This window comes from Peromyscus eremicus, chromosome 16_21, assembly GCF_949786415.1.
Source record: "Peromyscus eremicus chromosome 16_21, PerEre_H2_v1, whole genome shotgun sequence".
NCBI lineage: Eukaryota > Metazoa > Chordata > Mammalia > Rodentia > Cricetidae > Peromyscus > Peromyscus eremicus.
In genome coordinates, this window is record NC_081432.1 from 9,895,188 (window position 1) to 9,915,784 (window position 20,597).

A 20,597-nucleotide genomic window follows, 5' to 3' on the forward strand; every position below is an offset into this window, starting at 1 on the left:
GTGTCAGATCTTGCACTGGAGTTGGAGGTCAACTCAAGGACACTGAGGGCTTAGTCTCTGCCGTGCATCCTTGCTTTGGTTGAGGCTAATCAACCACAGCCCTTATGTACCAGGCCAGCATGGAAACCCCCTCATACTGGTGTCTGTTTAAAGGATCGGAGAAAGTCCTCATGCCACAGATAGTCTCAACCTCATGGCTGGCTCTGAAGGCTTTCAGGAGCTGAGCAAGGAAACATAGTCACCCCCCCCCCATGTAAGCCCCCAAAGGCATTCCCCTCTAGGACCTCGATTCCAATCAAGGCTGGTACATCTGCAGTCCTCTGGGCTGCCTGTGCCTGTCAGGTCAGTCCTAACTTGTTCAGGGACGGAGGGAAGAAGGACTCTGGGCTGAAGTCTGCAGGGGAAAAGGGCCCGTTCCTCAGGCCAAGCTGCTACTCCATCAGACGGAAATGTGCCCGATGCCCACCTGACTCCAGCTTTTCACAACAGATGTAGTTCTCCATTTTAATATCAGTTGATTTTAAAAAAGGATCAGATAGTCATTCAAACAAGCACCTCCAATGGTGGAAGTGAGTTTGACAGCATAGCCAGGAGCCACGACAGGCATCTATCTACCCCACACAGAAGGACCAGCACCCTGCAGGGTCAGCGTGCCTTGGCTGGTGTCTGGGCTACCTCACTAGCCCTGGGATTTGTCCTGAGCTTCCAAGGGCTAAGGGCGGGCTGGCCTGGTGGGCACACTTGACCCCCAACACAGGCTCCTCTTGGCAAGCAATAGGCAACCCAGGCTCACAGTGGCCTGGCATGTCACAAGGCCAGCCAGCTGCCCTGAGTGTCCCCAGCAGGCTTTGGCCACAGCTAAAGCATAAAGTAGGCTGGGTTTAGGGTCCTCAGAGGCTGTCAGTAGGGACAAACTCGTCCCTCATTTAAAGCAGGTGGCCCCTAAGGTGACCTCCTGTGGACATACCGAGGGTTCCTGAAAGGCAACACGGGCCCCACATGTCTTAGGCCCTGGGACTCAAGACAGTATAGACTGGGAGTCTTGTCTGTAGCATCACGCCCAGGCTGGGTCATGATGGAGCGCATATGGGAAGGGTTGCTTGAGTCAGGAATCCTCCCGCTGAAGTGGGATGAAGCCAGGAAGGTCCGGATGGGTCAGGCCTTGGCTTCGACTCTCAGGTCTGCCACGCTGTCCTCTATGCCATCCTCTGAGAGCAGCGGTGGAGCTGAGGGCTGCGGTCCCCTTAGGCCTCCATCCTGTACACTTAGCACCTGCACAGAACTCTCCAAGGGACTCCTGAGCTCCTGGGCCAGGGGCAGGGGCTGGTGGTGACCACGCCGGCAGTATCTCCAGCCATCCAGCACAGCCCCCACAAAGCAGATGATGAACAACACCAGGAAGTACAAGGAGTAGATAAGAAACTGAAAGAGAGAGTTTGGGAGTTTGGGTGACCTCAGGTTTTGTACCCACCACCCTCTCGCCCTTGCCCAAACCCAGGGAATCCCACTGAGGTTTGCCATCATTCGGCCTCCAGGGAGCCAGAAGAGTCATAGGCCTTACCCAGGGGGCAGATACCATGGGGCTTGGTTCATTGTTCTCTGTCCTCCACAGCATGTTCAATCACAAAAGGGGTGCCTATCACTTCCCCAAAGATTCCCAGAGAACTCAGTATGTGTCTGGCATCCGTGTGGTCCTCAGAGACTGGTACCCTGGCTCTAATTCATGGAACTAACTTCCTTGGCCACCAGGACAATGATCCAGGGCTTCTCCTAGGTCCTGGCCTTAGTCAAGACTGGGCATAACCTTGGCCTGCCCTGCACAGCAGTGACCAAGAGGAGCCAGGCAGCCACAGGTCATGTCCCTTCCTGAAGGGCCAGGTGAGCTTCCTGGAGCAAACTCAGAAATGGCTCATTAGAGACGTTTGTTCTCCCAAAGACAGGGTTGACATCCTTTTCCCCATTCTCCCCATGTCAATCAAACCCCTGGATGCTGTGGGCAACACCCACGGGTGGGGGGACACGGGTGGAGAGAAGTCTCAGCCAGCCAGATCTCAGGATCCACTAAAGGTGTGGCAAGTGCTGGCTGGGTGTTTCTTTTTGCTTCATGGATCTTGGAACTGAAGCAGCCAGAAGTCTAGCATAACTGTCTAGCATAACCGCTCGCTCTGCCCACAGAGCCGGCACAGATACAGCCCTGCTAGAGGGCAGGTACCAGGACAAGAATATGCAACTCCTGGAAGCACCTGACCCTGCCTCTGGCACACCAGACTCAAGGGAGGACCTGTTGGTGGGGCCCAGGCAAGACTCCTGGGAAGAAACTTGAATCCTGCTGGGTGGTAATGACTCCACTTCTTAGCCTTATCCTCATGAAGTCAGCAACAACCATTCAGGGTGAGTGGACCCACCATACTCGCACGCACGCACGCACGCACACAACTGGCAGTCATGAGGTATTCACTGCCCTCTGCAGTACAGGGAACCACATGGAATTGACAGTATGCCACTGAGCAGAAATAAGACGCCCTGCCCTCGGGCAGTGAGGGGGCCACTGTGGGAGTCAGAACTCCTCTTCTACCCAGAGGGCACCAACCTGCACTGCCAGGGCTTTAGACCCCTTGGCTTCAACACACAATACCAAGAGGCCTTTGACCTCTGCTGCAGCTCACCACAGCTGCAGACCTCACACCAAGGCCTCTGGAGACACTAAAGCCAGCAGTCAGCAGGCACTGAAGCCATCTGAGCAAAGTTTTAGAGCAAGCGCCATGAAATGGGTCAGCCAGCAGTAACAATACTCCGGAAATACAAAAAAAGGAGACCGTATCAGAAGAAATACGGGATGAAAGAGAAATGGAGACATTCAGGCCAAAGAAGGGAACCAAGAGGAAATGATGGAGTAAGAGGGGAGACTCTTAACAGGAGACACCACAGCAAACGAAACCCTTCCCATCCATCCCTTGATATCTCTGTTTGCTCTTGCTTCTGCTTTTTGAGACAGGCTCACTATATAGCTAGGGTGGCTTTGAACTCATGGTCTTTCTGCTTCAGCTCCCCGAGTGCCAGCATCCACAGCATGCCTGGCTTGTGTCTTCTAAGTTATATTTGATGGTGAAAGCGAAATTGATTCACACTGTCTTACGTGATTCTGAAGGTCCATGTGCAAAGCATCAGGGCAACTGGCCTGTCAAGGATAGCGGGAACAGTGATGTAGTCCCCACACTACACATAACTGGCAATGGAATACCCATGCAGCCACCAAACATCAGACCATTATTGGCTCCTAAAGGCACAGATAGCGTAAACTAAACTGTGGTTTCACAAGCGAATCCAAGAGAAAAACGCAAATTAAAACAACCCTTGAGAATGGCTAATAGGAAAAAGTAACATCAAGTGCTGATGAAGATTTGGAGAAATGGGTCCTCACACCCTGCTGGTGCGATGGGAATGGCCCCCGATGGGAACCCACAGCTCCACTTCTGGGCTCTCATTCCAGAGAAATAAAACCTACATTCACACAAAACCTAGGAGAGAACTTGGACTATCCAAGGACTGACTGAACACAGCCCACTGCGCTTCCGAGATCAGCAGCTATCCCAGGCACACTGACCGCCTGCAGTAGTGACAGCAGCCACCTGCCCTTGTCTCAGAGGAGAAGGCCAAGGGCACACACATGGGAGAATGGAGCCACGGCCCGGGAGAACACCTATACCCAGGGCACACACATGGGAGAATGGAGCCACGGCCCGGGAGAACACCTATACCCAGGGCACACACATGGGAGAATGGAGCCACGGCCCGGGAGAACACCTATACCCAGGGCACACACATGGGAGAATGGAGCCACCGCCCGGGAGAACACCTATACCCAGGGCACACACATGGGAGAATGGAGCCACCGCCCGGGAGAACACCTATACCCAGGGCACAGGCTGGTAAGGGAGTGGCTATAGCTATGAAATGACCCTAAGTGTCCCCCAAGGGGATGAAATGTTCTGGATTTTGGCTGAACATCAACATCCCGATTAGGATGCTGAGCTAAAGAACCAGGAGAACTGAGCCCAAGGCACCTGAATCTCTGCATGATCTCTTAAACTGGGTGGAAGGAAGCCAAACTTAAAAACCGAGCAAATATCCAGGCTGGCTCCCAGCCAAAGTCCCAGGTTCCACCCTGGTTCTCAGTGGTTTCTGGCTCTCTCCCACGGCCTGGGCTCCTGCCCCAGCCCTTCTCCCAACTCGGGATGAAGCGTGGGGGGGCAGAGCAGGAGCCTGCATCTCTCAGTCACTATGAACAAAAACGCAGAAAACTAGCCAGAGAGAAAAACCAGTACTCATCTCATAATCCGACTGGATGAAGCGGGGACCAAAGCCAGAATGCCCCTCGTCCCTCATGGGGCCCCTCCATATAGTCTGTGCCAATGAGTGGGGCTGACCAAGGACCCCCAAGAAGGGAAGGAGTTCTCTTGTGGCTAGCTCTTTGGGAAAGACCTGATCCAGTCCCCTTCCTACTGAGCCCCTACCCCATTCCTGAGGTTCATCGGCAAGGGGGCCTTTGCAGGGCAGCTGGAACGGGGCGGTGCGGGGGAGCAGAGTTAGCAAGAAGGGGAGTACAAGGTAGCACCTGTCTCTAAGGAGTCCCTCAGGCTCCACCCATTTGGCTCCCAAAGGCTGAATGTGAGGCAGGCTATGGCGGGAGAAGGAGGGAGAGAGGGAGCATAGTGGCCTTAGAGATCAGCGATTAAGACAAATCACATGTTAAGTGTAGTACAGCTGGGGCCACATTAGGTTCCTCCTGGGGTTTCTCTGGACAGCTCCCTCTTCTTTAGGGGCCACCACTCTTCTAAGGACAGAGACAGTCTCCTCTAGGGGACACTTACGCCCTTCCTAGCCCAACCCACCCTCGACCTCACCCAGTACCGTGGGTCAACCCAAGACTCCTATGTACCCAAGAGCCTGTCCCCAACAGTCTCACCTCCTGCTCCAATGGGGGCCACATTCTGTATACTCTAGTGACAATGGATCTGAGTCCCCTGGGAATGGACCACAGAAAGTGGATGCCAGGAGGCCCTGCCAAGACCACGCGATGGGATTCCCTCCCCCAAGGATAGGAGACCGAAGTTGGGGCTTACCTGACTTTCGACTGTGAGGCCCAGACCCCGCTTGTCAGAGACTACCAGTGTGATGGAGGTCTTGAGCATAGTGGCAAGGAATGTGTTGATCCCGAAGACCAAGGCACAGAGCTCTTTAGACAGGGAAGATGCAATCTGAAAACTGGGAGGCAAAAAGCATACTGTGATCAAACTCACTGAGTAGGACAGGGGCAAGAACAGAGTCAGACTGGGCATGGTGACAATGTCGTTCTTCCCAGCATAGGACGCAGAAGCAGGTAAACTCTGTGATTCCAGACCAGTCTGGTCTACATAGTGAGACCCTATCTAATTAAACAAACAAATGAATAAAGAACACAGAGCCAGGGAGACTCCCACATCTACTCAAGGATACACCAACGGACCAAGTTATACAACCCTACCCGCCACCAGACTCAGAGCTAAGTTCCCGGGTACACAACTCTAAGATCCCCATCCACAGCCATAAAGTCCCCTACCCCAGCCCCAATCCAGCAGATCTGTGCATAGCGGCGCTGCCCCAGGTCCCAGCCCTCCCCTCCCTCCCTCCACCCACCAATCATCAGTAGCTGACCCAGGGAAGGAATGGGGCTCAGGACATGTTTATAGAGAGACTGTCCAGGAGATTGGGCAGAGAAGTGTGCCAGTGGCCGCATGGCCAGAAAATGTGAGAAGGCAGTCCAAGCAGGGAAAGAAGCAGAGTTATGCAGCCCTGGGAGGTTAAGAGCCAAGGTCTTCCCGGAAGGGGTAGAGAATGGGGAGACAAAGAAGGCAGGTGCCTGAGTGTGGTGTGAGTACATGTATATGCTACTCACAGTGCAAGTGCTAAGTACAAATGGTGTATGGAATCTGTGCATATGTGATATGTGTGTGTGTGTGTGTGTGTGTAGGATGTGGTATGCTAACCCATATACATGTATACTGTAAACATAGATTGTATAGTGCCAGTGCACATGTAGTGGATGTGTGTTGTCTGTCTGGAGATATGAGTACATATCTGTGAGCATATTTTGGGTTTCCTTTAGACAAGGTCTCACCATGTATCTGGCTGGTCTGGAACTCAAAGAGATCCACCTGCCTCGGCCTCCTGAGTTCTGGGATTAAAGGTGTGCACCACTACACCCAGCTCTGTCTGTCAGGCTGTTTGATGCCTATGTGGCCTGAGCTGTGTGTCCTCAACACAGCAGGATGTGCTGCTCTCTCAGTTCCAGCCTGGACAGGCTCTCAGGAAAAGCATGTCCGTGCAATCTGGAGCGATCACCTGCAGTCAGTACCAAGAGTCTCTGAAACAGTGTTCAGAGGGGCAACTTGGAAGCCACGTTCAGAGGAGCTGGGTGAGCAAGTCCAGGCGGGGGGGCGGGCCAAAAGCAGCGGGAGGGATGCCGGTAAAAATAGTGTAAGAAGGGTCTCCAAGGTGAGGATAAGGGACAGCAGGGGAGGGGAGGTGGGATGCTAGTCAACTTTAGGTGGTCTCTGGGTCAGCAGCACTATAGAGAGGTTCAGGAAGGACTGGCGGAGATGGGAGGGAACTCGGGGAGGTAGGGGAACCATTGTCCTGACAGGGGTTGTGGAGCCTGGGGAAGCCAGTACAGTGGACACAGCCAAGAGTGTCTAGATGGATAGGGCCTCCCACATAACTGTCCACATTGCTTTATGCTCCCCAACAGAACCTTCCAGAAGTCTCTCCCCATACCATCCTACTCACGTGGCGATGGGCACAAGGAACTGGTAGGCCCCACGGAAAAGCACGAAGGCCACGTAGAGCATCCAGATATTTTTGACCTTGCACATACAGAAAACCAGCCCAGCCTGGATGGCTACAACACTTGCGATGACCGACTTTGACCACAGAGCCCAGCGGATCTTCACAAAGCCCGCAGAGAAGGACGTGATGGCGCCTGGAGGTGGGTGGGAGGCATCAATCATGGCTGAGCTTGGGCTCAAGTAGACCCATGGGAGAGATGGGCAGGGATTCAGACTGAGTTAGGGTGGCCCTGGAACAAGGGCAGGGTAGGGCAGAGGATAGGACAGCCTATGTTGGTGGTCTAGCCCAGGGCAAGGGGTAGGGCTGGACTACAGGCCTGCTGCAGTCCAGCTGGGAAGGGCAAGGGGCCTCCAGTGCATACTCAGCAGTGTGGAGGCTGCATCTACGGCGCCATTGTAGGTGAGGTTGTTGTTAGTGTTCTTCCACAGGACGTGTACGTAGTAGGTGATCAGGTAGTAGCCCGCCGAGTTGAAGATCCACCAGAGGCACCAGAGGCGCAGCTGTGGTTGCTGTGCGTTTTCCACCAGTTCGCTTAGCATGCGTACCAGGAAGGAGTCCCTGCAAGTGCCCAGCACCCGCTCTAGTTTCCCAGGCTCTGGTCGGCCAGGGCCCGGGTGCATCTGGTCCAGCTCACAGGGCAAGGCTCCGCGCACAAGTGCACTGCGGTTGAAAAAGAGGCTGTGCTTAGGGCGCTTTAGGAAGAGGGAGAGGCCCAGGCTGAAGATAATAAAACCCAGGGAGATGTAGTTGAGCATGGTGGTGGAGACATGTTCCCAGGTGAACAGCACCTGGCCCAACACAGAGCTGGTGAAGACTCCCAGCAGCACCGATGCCCTTGAGTAGCTGGCCATGCGCTGGTAGCGGGACGGGTGCACCAGGGAGAAGATGTAGGAGGAGTAGGCGATGCGCGCGGCCATGGTGATGCTGTAGAAGAACTCCATGAGCTGCATGTGCACTACAGTGCGGCCCAGCAGCAGCAACAGCCAGACGCTCACAAAGCTCAGGCATTGCAGGACCAGGATTGGCTTGTATCGCAGGTAGTCCGTGAGCAGGAAGATGGGGACCAGCACGGCCAGGTGGGAGTAGGGCAACACTGGAATGATCTCGTTGGTCACCTGTGGATAGGCAAACACTGGTTATTAGCGACATGAGTACTGAGTGAGCAAGCCAAAGTCTATCTACCTTGCCCCTGTCTCCCCACGGACCACACATGTCCCTTCCACGTCCACACCCAGGCTGTTCAGGGTACAAGGGAGTCTAGGAACTAAGACAGTCTTCCAGCCCAAGAAAGTGCAGACCCCAGGCACAACTCGCAGAACGCTAGCCAACTGTGGGGGACACCACCATGCATTGCGTGTGGACCGCATTAACCTAGGCTTTCTGCTCTGCACTCTTCTTAAACCTATGTAGAAAACAGCACGGTGGCCAGTAGACACCAACACAGATTGGTGTCCTCAGTCCTTTACAGGAGGAAAAGCAAGAGAATGGTAAAGGGGTTGGGGTGGGGTGGGGGTGGGGGAGCACAATGGACAACTAGGCAGAGGACACACGGGAGGGAGGTAAGGCCAGCGGGGAGGACAAGGCCATCCCTCCACTCCACCCCATAAGGCAGGACTGGGCATGCTGCCTGCAGAATCCAACCTTCACAGCCTTTACTGAGGCCAACTTCTGGTGGCCACCTTCACCTGGCTCCTGCTGTGGCACGTGACGGGGGAGCTACCCGCTGCAGGGCAGAGGTCAGAAGGCATCGCCTCAGACTCCACATTGCTCCCTGGGGAGGTGCCAGGGCCCGCTGGTAGCGTGGGCAGGCCAAGCCAACTAACTGCCTTAGGCTCTGTGGATGCTCTGCAGGCAGAGCCTCCATCCCAGTGAGGCCCAGATGTCCCCCTGACCTCTCCCCGGGAGGTGGATGTGCTTAGAACCTCCTCCTAAGCCAGGATGAGTTTCAGCAGGGGCCCCCTTAGCTCTCACTTTAGATCCAGCTCATGTGCACACACAGGGGAGCTGGATGGGCACTCCTGGGTTCCCAGAGACTGGGACTCCGGTCCCATCGACTCCCACACTAAAGCTGACTCAGCCCAGTCACTAGCAACAAGGACCCGAGACAGAACCTGGGTCAGTCAGTATGTAGGGGAGGCGTCAAGCTGACACCCCCCCCCCCCAGGCCAGCTGCAGGCCGCCTCAGGCAGCTGGTGAGCCGGACCTCAGAGACTTCCCCTCATCCTTCTTCGTCTCGCCCTACCATATAGAGCGAGAGGTGCAAGTTCAAAAATAAACCGCCTCCATGTCTGCTTGGATTTAAGCTCATTAGCAGAGTTTCAATAGGACCCTCTGTCCCCATGGCTGAGTAAGAGGGAAAATGCCTTCAATAATCTCTTTACATAAACGGCTAAGTCCCTGCGGGAGGCAGGTGCCAAGCGAGGAGGGGCGTGGCTGGGCACGGGCTCTCTCACTAGGATGGCGGATGAGCCCCCTGGCATTCCTTCCTTTGCCTTCTCCCTCAGCCCCAAAGCAGGCACAGGCTTCCTCTCTATGGACCCCAGTGACACACTCTCTGGCTGGGTTAACGAATCAAACCCAAGCCCCTCTGTGTGCTCACTGAAGCAGGCAGGAGGTTAGGGTGGAGCCAAGCCCACAACCAACCCAGTCTCTCTGGCCCCTGGAACCTCCCACAGCCTCGGCGGCCCATAGATCAAACCAGGAAAGAACCCCAGCCCACACCGCTGCTCCCCTGCCCTCCGGTGACAACATGCCTGCTCCGCTGTGAAGTTATGGTCCGGTCCCAGGAGGTAGGGTGTGATGAAGCTCTCCCCAGGCCGCAACTGTGCCATGAAGCCAAAGAAGCAGAGATAGACTACTAGGCATCGCCAGGACTGGAGTTCATGGTCCTGCCTGGGCTCCTTGCATGCCTGCTTTTCTGCCCCCTGGCCAGTGGGCACCATGGTGCCCAGGTCCTCATGAGACTTGGTGACCAGAGATGATACTCCACCTGGAAGGAAAAGTCAAGTATCTGGGGTTAGTGAAGGAGCCCACAGGTACCCTCTCCCTCCCAATCTTTCAGTTGAGACCCAGGGTTAGCCTTGGGTGGCTGCTGGCCCCAGACCCAAATTGTCAACCTGCTCTGCCAACCTGAGAACTACCAGAGGCCTAAATCCTTCAGAGCAGGCCAGCACAGCTCAGCCTCAGGAGTCTTCAAACCAATCAAAGCCTCGGCCACCTATTAAATTGCAACCACCCCCGCTGACCTCCAGGTTGTGTCTTGGTGCACACCTGGTGTCTTAGCCTAGCAGACCCTCCTGTTTTCTCGACACTTGGGATACTGCTAGAGCAGTAGCTATCAACACCGGCTGAGGCCAGCTGTTCCCATTAAATATTAATATTAAATATTAATCGGAGTCATGTAAACTGATTATCTTACTTTACTAAGTAAATTAGTAACATTTAAAATTCAGGTTTGGGAGCACCTCAGACTCATTTCAAGGGCTTGGCACCCTATAGACCCACAGGTCTTGGGAACAGCTACTGCTCTAGCAGTATCCCAAGTGTCAAGAAAACAGGAGGGTTTGCTAGGCTAAGACTCCAGGTGTGCACCAAGACACAACCTGGAGGTCAGCGGGGGTGGTTGCAAATACACCGATCTGCATTCTCCCCACAGCAGGGGAATGCAGTTCTAAAGGACACTTGTCATGGGAAGGAGGGGCAGTGGGAGAGGCAGGTGTCCCCCAGGAGCTGACAGCCACCATGGGCAAGGCAAAGCAAGCTCTGGGAAGGGTTCCGGGACACAGTAGGAGCTGACCTGAGGGACTCCAGTTTCCTCTAGGACTCCTAGAGTCAAACAGACCGAAGCCTGAGGAGGGGCTGGATCTGACGTTCAGATGACTACAGGCCTCCTCCCAAAGGCAGGTCAAGTCCAGCCACCAGTGGCCAGTCCAGTTGCTGACCTTCTGACCTCACCACACCTTACAGGCCCAAGGTTATTTGTGGTGCATGAGAGAACTCATCTACTCAGTGTGTTTTCCTCTCGCTGATTCTGTCCCGGACACAGGCTGCTCTGGTACAGGTGAGTGCTGCCAGTTTCCCAACAGAAAGGCAGGAGCTGCATCTCCTCATCAGGACTCCAAGTTATCCTGGCTCATTTGTACATCTGCACCTCTCTATGTCATACGTCCATGCGCTTCAGGCTTTTTGTATGAGGCACTGGTGTAAGTCAAAAGGGAGCTGACATAAAGCTGCGTGCCTGATCCTGGAGTAAAGGCTGGGCATCGTATATAGGGACTAGTGGGACTAAGGTAGGTCAGCAGTGTGTGATGCAGAGTAGCCAGAAGGGTGGAGGAGGAGCTATGCTCACGGCCTGCCTCTCTACAACAGGCTCTTGGATGTCCCTTCCGCTCCTCGCTACAGGCTGCTCTAGGAAGTGTCTGCAAATCTGGACTAGGGTAGCACCCTCTCTAACCCCTGAGCAGGGGGCAAATAAAACTCCCTAGATGTAAGAACTTAGGGGGTCCAGATTCTCAGCCCATGGACCCTACACTGAGACCTAGGGCATCCTCTGAGTTCCCACGAAACACGGAGGCACAAGAAAAAAAAAAGTGACCAGTGGGCCTTCAGTGTGTGCTTTCCCACGGGGACTGCAAAGTCATGCCATGCAGCTCTATGGACTGCCCAGGATCCCTTCCTTAAGTCCTGTCTCTGTGACAAGGGAGAAGCCAGGTAACGCCTGGGCCACTAAGGAAGCAGGGGTTTGTGGGCTTGCTTGTTGGGAGCTGCAAGGAAGGGTGAGCCAGGGTGCAGAATTCCAGAGGTCCAGAAGGAAAGAATGCCTGGGAAAAAGCTAGGGCACCAAGTGGCCCTGGGAAGCTACAGGGCCTGGGACAGAACCCAAATGGAAACAAGCAGCCAGGCAGGGGGCCTGGCTGGAGAAGATACAAACACAGGCTACAGCACTTCAGCTGGACGGATTCTGACCTCTGATCTGCTTGGCCTCACTTCTCAAAACTTCCCTCAGAGCTACACAAACAGCCAAGGAGGACACAGCACCCAGGAGGTCCAGCCCTTGGCATTGACCCCTCTAGAGAGGCCAAGGCAGGTGCAAGCAGAGCTAAGCCATTCCCCAACACACATTGCTGGGGCTGGCCAGGTCAGGCAATTAGTTGTCCATGGCAATTGCATTTGTCCAACTAAAGCAGCTCCCAAGCTAAGGGGCGGCTGAGAATGTAGCCGATTCTAGGGTTCTGTGCCCAGTGTGGGCTTAGGGATCCCCAGGAATTGGCCCTCATCTGAAAGGTGCCGTCCCCAGAGGTAAAAAGAACACCTTTACTTGTGTCATTTGTATCCAGGGACAGCAGACGTTATCAGACACCATTAAAGAGCAAACTCCATATTATTCCATACATACAGCCTCACAGACTCCCGGGGCTTCTACACCACAGTGAGAGTTCATCATGGCCCTACCCAGGGGTCTGTCTGAAGATCTGGCTTTAGAACTTGTGTCCCACCACAGCTGGTAGAGGGTCACTCAAAGAACTCCTGGAGCCCATATGACTTGCATATCTAGGATTATCAGACTGGCAGAGCTGTACCACCCCGACTGATGCTCAGATGGGCAAGCGGTCCTGGTGCTCATCAAGGCCCAAGAAAGGGACTCCTGTTTGTCCTCTGAGGTCCTGAAAATACCCACCCACCCAGCCTGTAGAATATTTTAAGGGGTGTGACTTTTGTTTCTGTTGCATTTGCTTAACTCTGTGAATCTGTGTTACTGTGCCTGTCTAAAACACCTGATGGTCTAATAAAGAGCTGACCAGTAGAGAGGCAGGAGAAAGGACAGGAGGGGCTGGCAGGCAGAGGGAATGTATAGAGGAAGAAATCTGGAAAGGGAGATCAAGGAGCAGCCAGAGAAGGAGGAGGACTCCAGGGGCCAGCCACCCAGCTGCACAGCATGGAGTAAGAAACAAAGAAAGGTATACAGGAATAGAAAAGGAAAAGCCCAGAGGCAAAGGGTAGATGGGTTAATTTAAAGTTAAGAAAAGCTGGTAGAAACTAAGCCAAGCTAAGACCAGGCATTCATAAGGAATAATAAGCCTCCGTGTGTGATTTATTTGGGAGCTGGGTGGCGCCCCCACCCCCCAAAAAAGAGTAAAAAACAACACCAGCCCACACTCAGATCTGTTCAAGGAGACAGTACTACATCACAGTAAGATCCACTGTAATCTTAGTGACTAGCCCAAGCCTCTGGGCTTCTATTCTCAGACCACATGACTGACAAGGGGGACACAGAGGGGACACTCGGGCATCTCCCATTCTCTGGGGAACCAATTCCATGTCTACAGTCCACTGCTCAGCTCATGCCTTCCACCAGGAACACCCGTTCAACAGAAATGCCTAGTTGCCTGGTGACTGGGAAACGGCTCCTGATAAAGTCATAGACTCCATCTCTAGTCCCCACCCTAAGCTCCTAAGACACCCTCTCGCTCTTCCCTGATCTTAGCCAGGAGGTGCTGCCTAGCTCTGAAGAAAGGTTTGCCTGTTCTATGGTAACCTTTCCTTCCAAAGTCAGCCCAGGGACCCTCATGCTAGGAGGCAGGAAGAGGAGCTGCCAGGCCTCTTGGCCCCCTCCAGCTGCCATTTTGCTCAAACTTGAACCATTTTGTCTTTACAATATGCCTTCCCCAGTTCCAGAGCAGCAGGCACAGCTCGGCCACCCTCCCACAGGCTAAAGTGCACTGGATGGAACTAGGGGCCGAGAGCTTAGAAATGCACACTTCCCAGAACCTCGAGGTCCCGGAGGTGACAGCTCCACTGTGTCCTGGGCTAAGCATAGGCCAGCCAGAAGAGAAGCTGCTGTTCAAGATAATGGCCCAGAGTCCAGGGTCCTCCTCAAAAATCTACCTTCCGCACCAGCACTGATGGAAACTCTTGTTTGGCAACGTCTCTCATGGCCTGGGGCAAGATGGCTTCAGCCTGGATTCTCAGCACCTCCAGGAAGGAAGGCTAAGGTGAGCCCCCCAGGCTGTTACCTATGCAGAGACTGCCCCTGTCAGTTTATTCCACTCAACCTATGAAACAATGCCTTCCCTCTCTACAGCAGAACCCAGGCGGCTCCTCTTAGCAAAGCTAGGCTCAGCTCAGCTCAGCCAAAACGCATTCTGAGAGGCAAGATGGGAGATCCTGTCATGTGCTTAGTTGAAGAAACTGGGTGTAGAAGCTTACGGCATGGCAGGAATCAAACGGTTGAACCTGGACTCCAGATGCCATAGGAGCACAGTGTTGCTCCATAACTTGCAACCTCTTCCAGGCAACTGGAAGAAATCCTTGGCAGCCCAGGAGGGTTGTGTTGTGGGGGAGGGGCAGGCACTACACAGTCCTTTCTGACCAACCTAGCACCTGCATGAGAGAAGAGCAGGGAGGGAGTGTGGAACACAACTGTTCCCAAAATTCCACGGCACCCCGAAAATCAAAGCGAAAAGCAAACAGCACCTTCATTTTGTCTTAAAACAGGAAGGTTCATTTTAATCTTGGAATGCCCGTGTTAAGAGGATAGAGGGGAGCACTGTTGCCTCCCCTTGTGGAAGCTGAGTGCTGAATGTAGCTTTGCTGCAGGCTCAGATGCCCAGAAAATCAACCCTTTCCTGGGCCTATCCAGAACACGGGCCTCTCTGAAAGAAAGAAGTGGACAGGTGCTTTGTTAGAGGCGCATCTGGCTCCCAGGCCTGGAGGACTCATGAGGCTCTGCTAAGTCGGAGGGTGTGTTCTGCTCAGTCCATCTGGGCTGCTGGTGTGTGTGTGTGTGTGTGTGTGTGTGTGTGTGTGTGTGTGTGTGTCCTCAAGTCTCCTCGGGAGAAGGCTACTTTTTAAAAGTCAGCTAAGTCAACTGTGAGGATTTCATCTGTCTTCACTGAGGGAAGCCACAAAACAACTTCCTTAATGGCCTGCTTAGGTTCTGACCTGCATACTGAAGACAGGCAGATTGGGACTGGGCACATTTACAGGGTGAGGAGTTTCATGAATATGGTTTACGCCTAGGCTATTAGCCAGATTCTCCAGGAGTTTTCAATGGGAATGTGGACTGAGCCCTGGGAATCATTCCTGTCCAGAGATGCTGGAAGCACCCGGTAAAGACTAGCTAAAGACAGCTGTGCAGGCTGCAGGCATCGCTTGTTCCAAGGGGAAGTTGTTAGAGCTGTCTGGTGCCTAAAACCTCTGAGCTAAACAATGGGGCTTGGAGGCGTGCCACGTACCAGGCGTGGACAGTGGGGTTTCCTTGCGGGCAACACGTGCTCTACGGCGGCGGAGGCAGGCGCACATGGTGATTCCTGACCTGAGGAAGGTACTTTGAGGGCAAAAGAACTCGGTTCCAGGGGGACGACAAGGAGAGAAATGGCGCTCTGAGGTCCCACTAGGCGGCTTGGGGAATTTACCCTCGCGAGGGTTCTGCAACCATGCGCCTGGGGTGCTCGCCAGCACTCAGATCATTGCGCCGGAGCGTAGGCTCGCAAAGCGGAGGTCCTCGCCTGTGCCTGGCATTCGCACAAGGACTATGACACCTCACAGACACCGGCCGGGGTCCCGCACCCACCTAACTGCTCCTATGCATCTCAAAGACCTCTGCCGGTCTTCCACCCAGCGGACCCCGCATGCGCCTTCCACTCACTCCACGGGCTCTAGGCACGTCGCAAACCTTGCCCAGAGCTCCTCAGTACCCCCAGGGATCCTTTGGTCCCCTGTCGTGTAGAACTCAGCCCGAGCCCCGCTTTCATCGCTAGGACGCCAGAAAGACGGAACCGCGCCTTGCACTATCCCGTTGCTTCCCAGGCATTCAGAATCGATCCATGTCCCCAACACTACACCCCATAGGCCCGTACCTGGTTCAACTGGCAGCGGCGGTCTGGATCGCGCACACGCGCACTACAACACCCACAAACCCGCGCAGAGGCCCAAGGGCAACATGGAGAGGCGTGGCTACCTAAACTAACCACGCCCCGAAGGCGTGGCTAACGTGGCGGGCCGGAAGCGCAGCCGCGGGACTACTAGGGGGTGGAGCAAACACCTGGTCACACCCGCAGCTACGCCCACAATAGACTTGTGCATGCGCCCTCCACACTTTGCGATTAGTTACCGCCTGCATCACGTGGTTCCCTGAGGCGTGGGCGACCCGCGGCGCGTCGGCCAGTCCCTACTCTCCCTACCTACATCTCTAGACTCGTTTCCCCTTCAGTACGCTGTTCCTGCGTCCCTGCTCCTATACTTCCTCCTTACGCCACCTCTCTCCGTTCCCCGCCCCCCTCCACCCAGACTGCTCTTCACCCGATCCCTCGGCGCCGCAGCTCGCCTGGCCGGCCTGAGCTCCATAACGAGCCCCTTACCCGGCTGGACTAGGTCGTGCCTCACAGCAGACTGCCTGGTCTGATCGAGCGCAGAGGACAGAGGTGACTGCCCGGCCTAGGACCGAGGCCCCTCCCTGGACCCGCCCCTGACCCTGCAGGCGCGCAGAAGTCTGCTCGGGCTCTTTCAGGCTCGTCTGAAAACGCGTGCCCGGGGCCCACCTGCTAAAGCAGTCCAGGAACTAGGGCATTGGCTAGCCACGGACTGCGGGCTAGAGTTGCGCTGCTTGCACCAGCTCTGCATGCCCCTCGTTTGTGTATCAGTGTCTTTGGGTCCCAAAGGCACCAGTGGATTGTGTTTGGCTGTGCAGGGAGACCCCAGGCCCCAGGCACGGAGCATCAGTCGCGTGCGCGCGCGGACACACACCTGTCAACCAGACTCTGTTAACAGGGACAGAAGGCTGGCCTGACTGTGTTAGGCCACCCACCTCACCCCCACCCCCATCCCCATCCTCTAACATCCCCCCACCCGCGAACCCGTTTCCAGCAGAGATACTAAGCTAATGCTCAGGAGATGGAAGGCCCCAGGCAGCTTGGGGTGAGGTAGGAGGGGGCGGGGATCCCCGAAGCCAGCCTCTTTCCTGATGGGCTTTGGTGGAGTACTTGTGCAGGGCAGGGGTCACCGCCTAAAGCACATTAGGAGCAAAGTAGAACAAATGGGGAGGGGCCTGGGTCCAAAGGGGAATGACTGACCAGCAACCTTGGTCCAACACATGAGTCCTTGTGATTAGATAGCACAGGGACACATCTCAAATTATTTGCAAGTGATGGTCAGGTAGCTTGAAGAATTTCAGGGAGAGCTGGAGAAACTCCCATATCTGCTTGTATCAGTTGTCTGTACCCTCAGGCCACTACTTACGGCCTGGAGGACAAGGCCTCAGAGCACCTGTCCTGAGTAAGTAGCAAAGAGGAGCCTGTAAGAACTCACCCCATGGACAAGGTGGAGGATGGGGAAGAGTGACGATCTGGGTGCCAGACAGGTCTGTGCCCTCGTAGGGCTCAGTGAGGAGCACCCTACCCACAGGATCAGGTGGTGGTACCCAATCCACACGACCCATATGTCATGGAGGGGTAGGCACTCGGACAAGCTCAGCATGTACTCCAGGATACTGGGCTCCCTTCAGCCCTGTCTCTCACTGTGTTAGGATTCCTGAAGGAGCTGTTCCTTGGGATGGACTAGGGGTAGAATGGCCCCTGTATCATTTGGAGACAACCACGTAGGGAAGAAGAAGGAGGCTTCCAGAATGCTCCCTAAGATACCAGATGCTGGCACCAGGAAGGCTCCACAGGACCAGCACAGTTAGTTTTGGGAATGGATCGAGTGCTTTGAGGAATGGTTTCTTGGATATATAATAATCTATCATTTATTTAAGTGCTGGTATAAGCATGGTAATTGCCTTCTGTCTGGGCCGTGAGGGTGAAGGTTGGGACCCATGATGGTGCCACGTGCTGGAAGGGTCAGGATGAGCCGGGAGCCAAGGCCCAACCAACCTCAGCAACTTCTAGCTTTCAGTCACAGTTGTCATTGCAAGATCTGAAGTTTATAGACCCACAGACATCTGGAGGAGCATGGGTGGGCTCTGCAGCTCAATCCCATATGGTTTGCTCCCTAATAACAGCATTATTACCCCCAGAGAACAAGTTCCTTGCCCATTCAGCATCATCTAAAACCAGTCTGCCAATGCCCTATCTTTCCAACTCATTTCCCAGCTGGTCTGTGAGAGGCAAGGCTGCCTGGTGAGATCTGGGCTCTGGGGTTAGGAGCAAGCAGTCCACCTCAACTTAGGGGTGCCTCTGGGAAGCCCTTTAGCCCCAAACCTCCTACCAGTGAGACAGAGTGGCATGCAGGAGAGTTTGAAGAATGAGATGGGCACTTGGTACTGTCCTTGCCCCTGGCTGGCAGGGCTCATGAAGGAAAGAAACCCACCTATCACTTCCTCCCACAGTCCAGGCTCACTTGAAAGTACTTGGGCCCACCTTGGACAGATCCAGGAAGAGAAAGAACAGAACAGGGTTACCTTGCCGTGCCCACTCCAGCCAGGGAACCCAGCAACCATGCTCACTGTTAATGGTCCCAAAGTCCATAGTGTTCCAGACCAAGGACCTGGCCCCTGGGGCCAGCCTAGCCTTTGCCCAGCTCCAGAAAAGCCAGGCCTCACATCTATCTCCATAGCACCAGGGCCAGGTCAAGATCTATTGGGATGACTGCTCTCCAAGAGCCCACCTTCCTAGACTAGCAAGCAGCAAAATGTACCCCACACACAGTGGAAATCTAGGTGTCTACTGGTGGGAAAGGCCATCCCTCCCAGTCTGAACCATGGCCTTCCCTTTATGTCAACTTGACACAAGCTAAAGTCGTCGGGGAGGAGGGAGCCTCAATTGAGAAAATGACCATAAGATCTAACTGGGGGGGTTTTCTTAATTAGTGACTTATGAGGAGAGCCCAGCCCATTGTGGGTAGTTCTGTCCTTGAGCAGGTGGTCCTGGGTTCTATAAGAAAGTAGTCTGAGCAAGCCACGAGGAGCAAGCCAGTAAGCAGCACCTCTCTGTGGACTCTGCATCAGCTCCTGCCTCCAGGTTCCTGCCCTGTGTGAGTTCCTGTCCTGACTTCCTTTGGTGATGAACAGTGATGTAGAAGTGTAATCCAAATAAACCCTTTTATGGTGTTTCATCACAGCAATAGTAACCCTAACTAGGACAAATTGGTACCAGGATAGTGGGGTATTGCTGTGACAGACCCGACCATGTTGTTTTTGGAAGGATTATGGAAGGACTTTGGAACTGGGTTAGAGAAGCCATTGAGTGTTAAAAGTTCAGTGAGATGTTCTGTAGGAGCTTGGAAGAAAAGAATGATGATGGAGGTCTGGTTTGTGAATTTTCAGAGGGAGCAAAGACTCTACCGGACCTTTTGTGTGAAGGATGTGTGGTTCTGGTCTACTGGAGCTGAAGAATCAGCTGTGATTAATAAGAGACCAGAACCAATGAGGTAAAGTCTTCTGGGAAGTGTTTCCTAAGAGTCAGCACACAGAACTGTGTTCCAAAGGTGGCCAAGATTGCCCCTTGTGCTGGCCGTCAAACTTGGTAGTGTAAGAGTCACCCAGGTGGTGCTGGTTTTGAAGGTGTGAAGGGGTCATGGAGAGCCCTGAAGCTTGGCACTGTGTGGCAGGGCTGGAGTCCCTGAAGAGAGCCCAGGAGAGGCTATTGGTGAACATGCAGCCCAGTGGCAGCAGAAGACCCCAGCATTTTAGAGATGCCAATGCCACGGGAAGACCACCAAGGACAGCAGCAGTGGACGAGTGGAGCCAAGACAAGCTAGAAGACAAGCCGTGTGTGCTGCAGAGGGCAGAGCCAGGGAAGTGACCTTTTGGAGGAGCCCAGAAGACGGTGAGTAAACCCCAGACATTGGACATGGAGTTTCTTATACCGTTGGAGTTTGGTTTTGCTTTGAGTTGATTGTGGTTGTGCCTTGGCCCTTCCCTCTGGAAGTGAGAATTATTTAATTTTTATTTTACAGAAGCCCTTAGTGCCAAAGGGCAGCCAGATGGCCTTTAGCCAGTGGAGAAGAGGAGCATGGGGAGGAGTTGAGCCCCATATAGGATCGGGGGCAATGGTCAGTTTGAAGCACATTCAGTGAAGGGGGAAGGGAGCTAAGGTGACCATCCAACCTTGGCGAAGTGAACCCTGGGCCTAAAGTGGAAAGTCAAGGGAGGGGTGTATGGAAACAGAGAGAAAGAACAGAGCGGGGCAGGCTCTGGGAAGTATCCATAGCACACTGTAGAACACTTGGGGCCTGGTGCTGTGTCCTAGAGGAACACACCTTACCATCCCAGTGGCCAGGATGACTCCTGAATGCCTTAAAGGCAGCAGCGAGATGTGACTGTCCATTCTCCACAGCCCCTGCTTCAGTGACACGCGGCTACTGAAGCAAGGCTTAAACCAGCACGTGGACATGGACACACAGGCTCATGGGCTTAGTATGGCCTTTTATCAGCACTGACATGGGCATGGGGACAGGAGTGCAGGCAGCTGTTTCCCTGCCTGGGAGCCCTACAGTCCCCTCCAGGTCAGTGAGAGCCTCAGGGCAGTGTTTGAGAGGCCATGGTGGAACAGAGGCTCCCAAGCTCAGCCTAGGAGGTTCTGCTTCCCTACCCTGGGCAGGTCACCTCAAACCTGTCACCGTGGATGGTGTCTCTCCTCCCCAGGATTCTCAGAATGGTTCTGAGTGGGCGCCGCAGGGGACCTGCTGCCCACTCCCAATCCTTAGGTCCCTTTAGGTAGCTTCCTCTCTAGCATAGGTCTGGATGCTTCCAGTGGGAAGGAAAAAGGCATATGCTA

The 20,597-nt window shown here is 54.3% G+C and overlaps 1 protein-coding gene across 2 annotated transcripts; it reads right to left on the reverse strand.

Moving 5' to 3' along the window:
* Positions 1–490: 490 nt before the first annotated feature.
* Slc19a1 (solute carrier family 19 member 1) lies at positions 491–16,310 on the reverse strand. 2 transcript variants are annotated; one of them, XM_059281745.1, is made up of 6 exons: positions 16,245–16,310; positions 9,639–9,874; positions 7,247–8,000; positions 6,826–7,018; positions 5,124–5,265; positions 491–1,422 (listed from the first exon to the last, which is right to left on the reverse strand). In XM_059281745.1, exons 2-6 carry the CDS (start codon positions 9,825–9,827, stop codon positions 1,156–1,158), a joined length of 1,545 nt encoding a protein of 514 aa, XP_059137728.1. In that variant the 5' UTR covers positions 9,828–9,874; positions 16,245–16,310; the 3' UTR covers positions 491–1,155. The 2 variants fall into 2 exon arrangements, with proteins under 2 accessions (XP_059137728.1, XP_059137729.1); XM_059281746.1 differs by lacking the exon at positions 16,245–16,310 and adding an exon at positions 15,744–15,827.
* Between the last annotated feature and the right edge of the window lie 4,287 nt (positions 16,311–20,597).

What these genes read in the sequence shown, in the direction of transcription:
- Slc19a1 (XM_059281745.1), bottom strand. Translation starts at nt 9,827, where the DNA reads ATGGTGCCCACTGGCCAGGGGGCAGAAAAGCAGGCATGCAAGGAGCCC. An exon ending in ATAACTTCACAGCGGAGCAG is followed by an intron (nt 8,001 to 9,638) that starts GCATGTTGTCAC and finishes GCCTATCCACAG; the next exon opens with GTGACCAACGAGATCATTCC. An exon ending in TGCAGCCTCCACACTGCTGA is followed by an intron (nt 7,019 to 7,246) that starts GTATGCACTGGA and finishes ACCCACCTCCAG; the next exon opens with GCGCCATCACGTCCTTCTCT.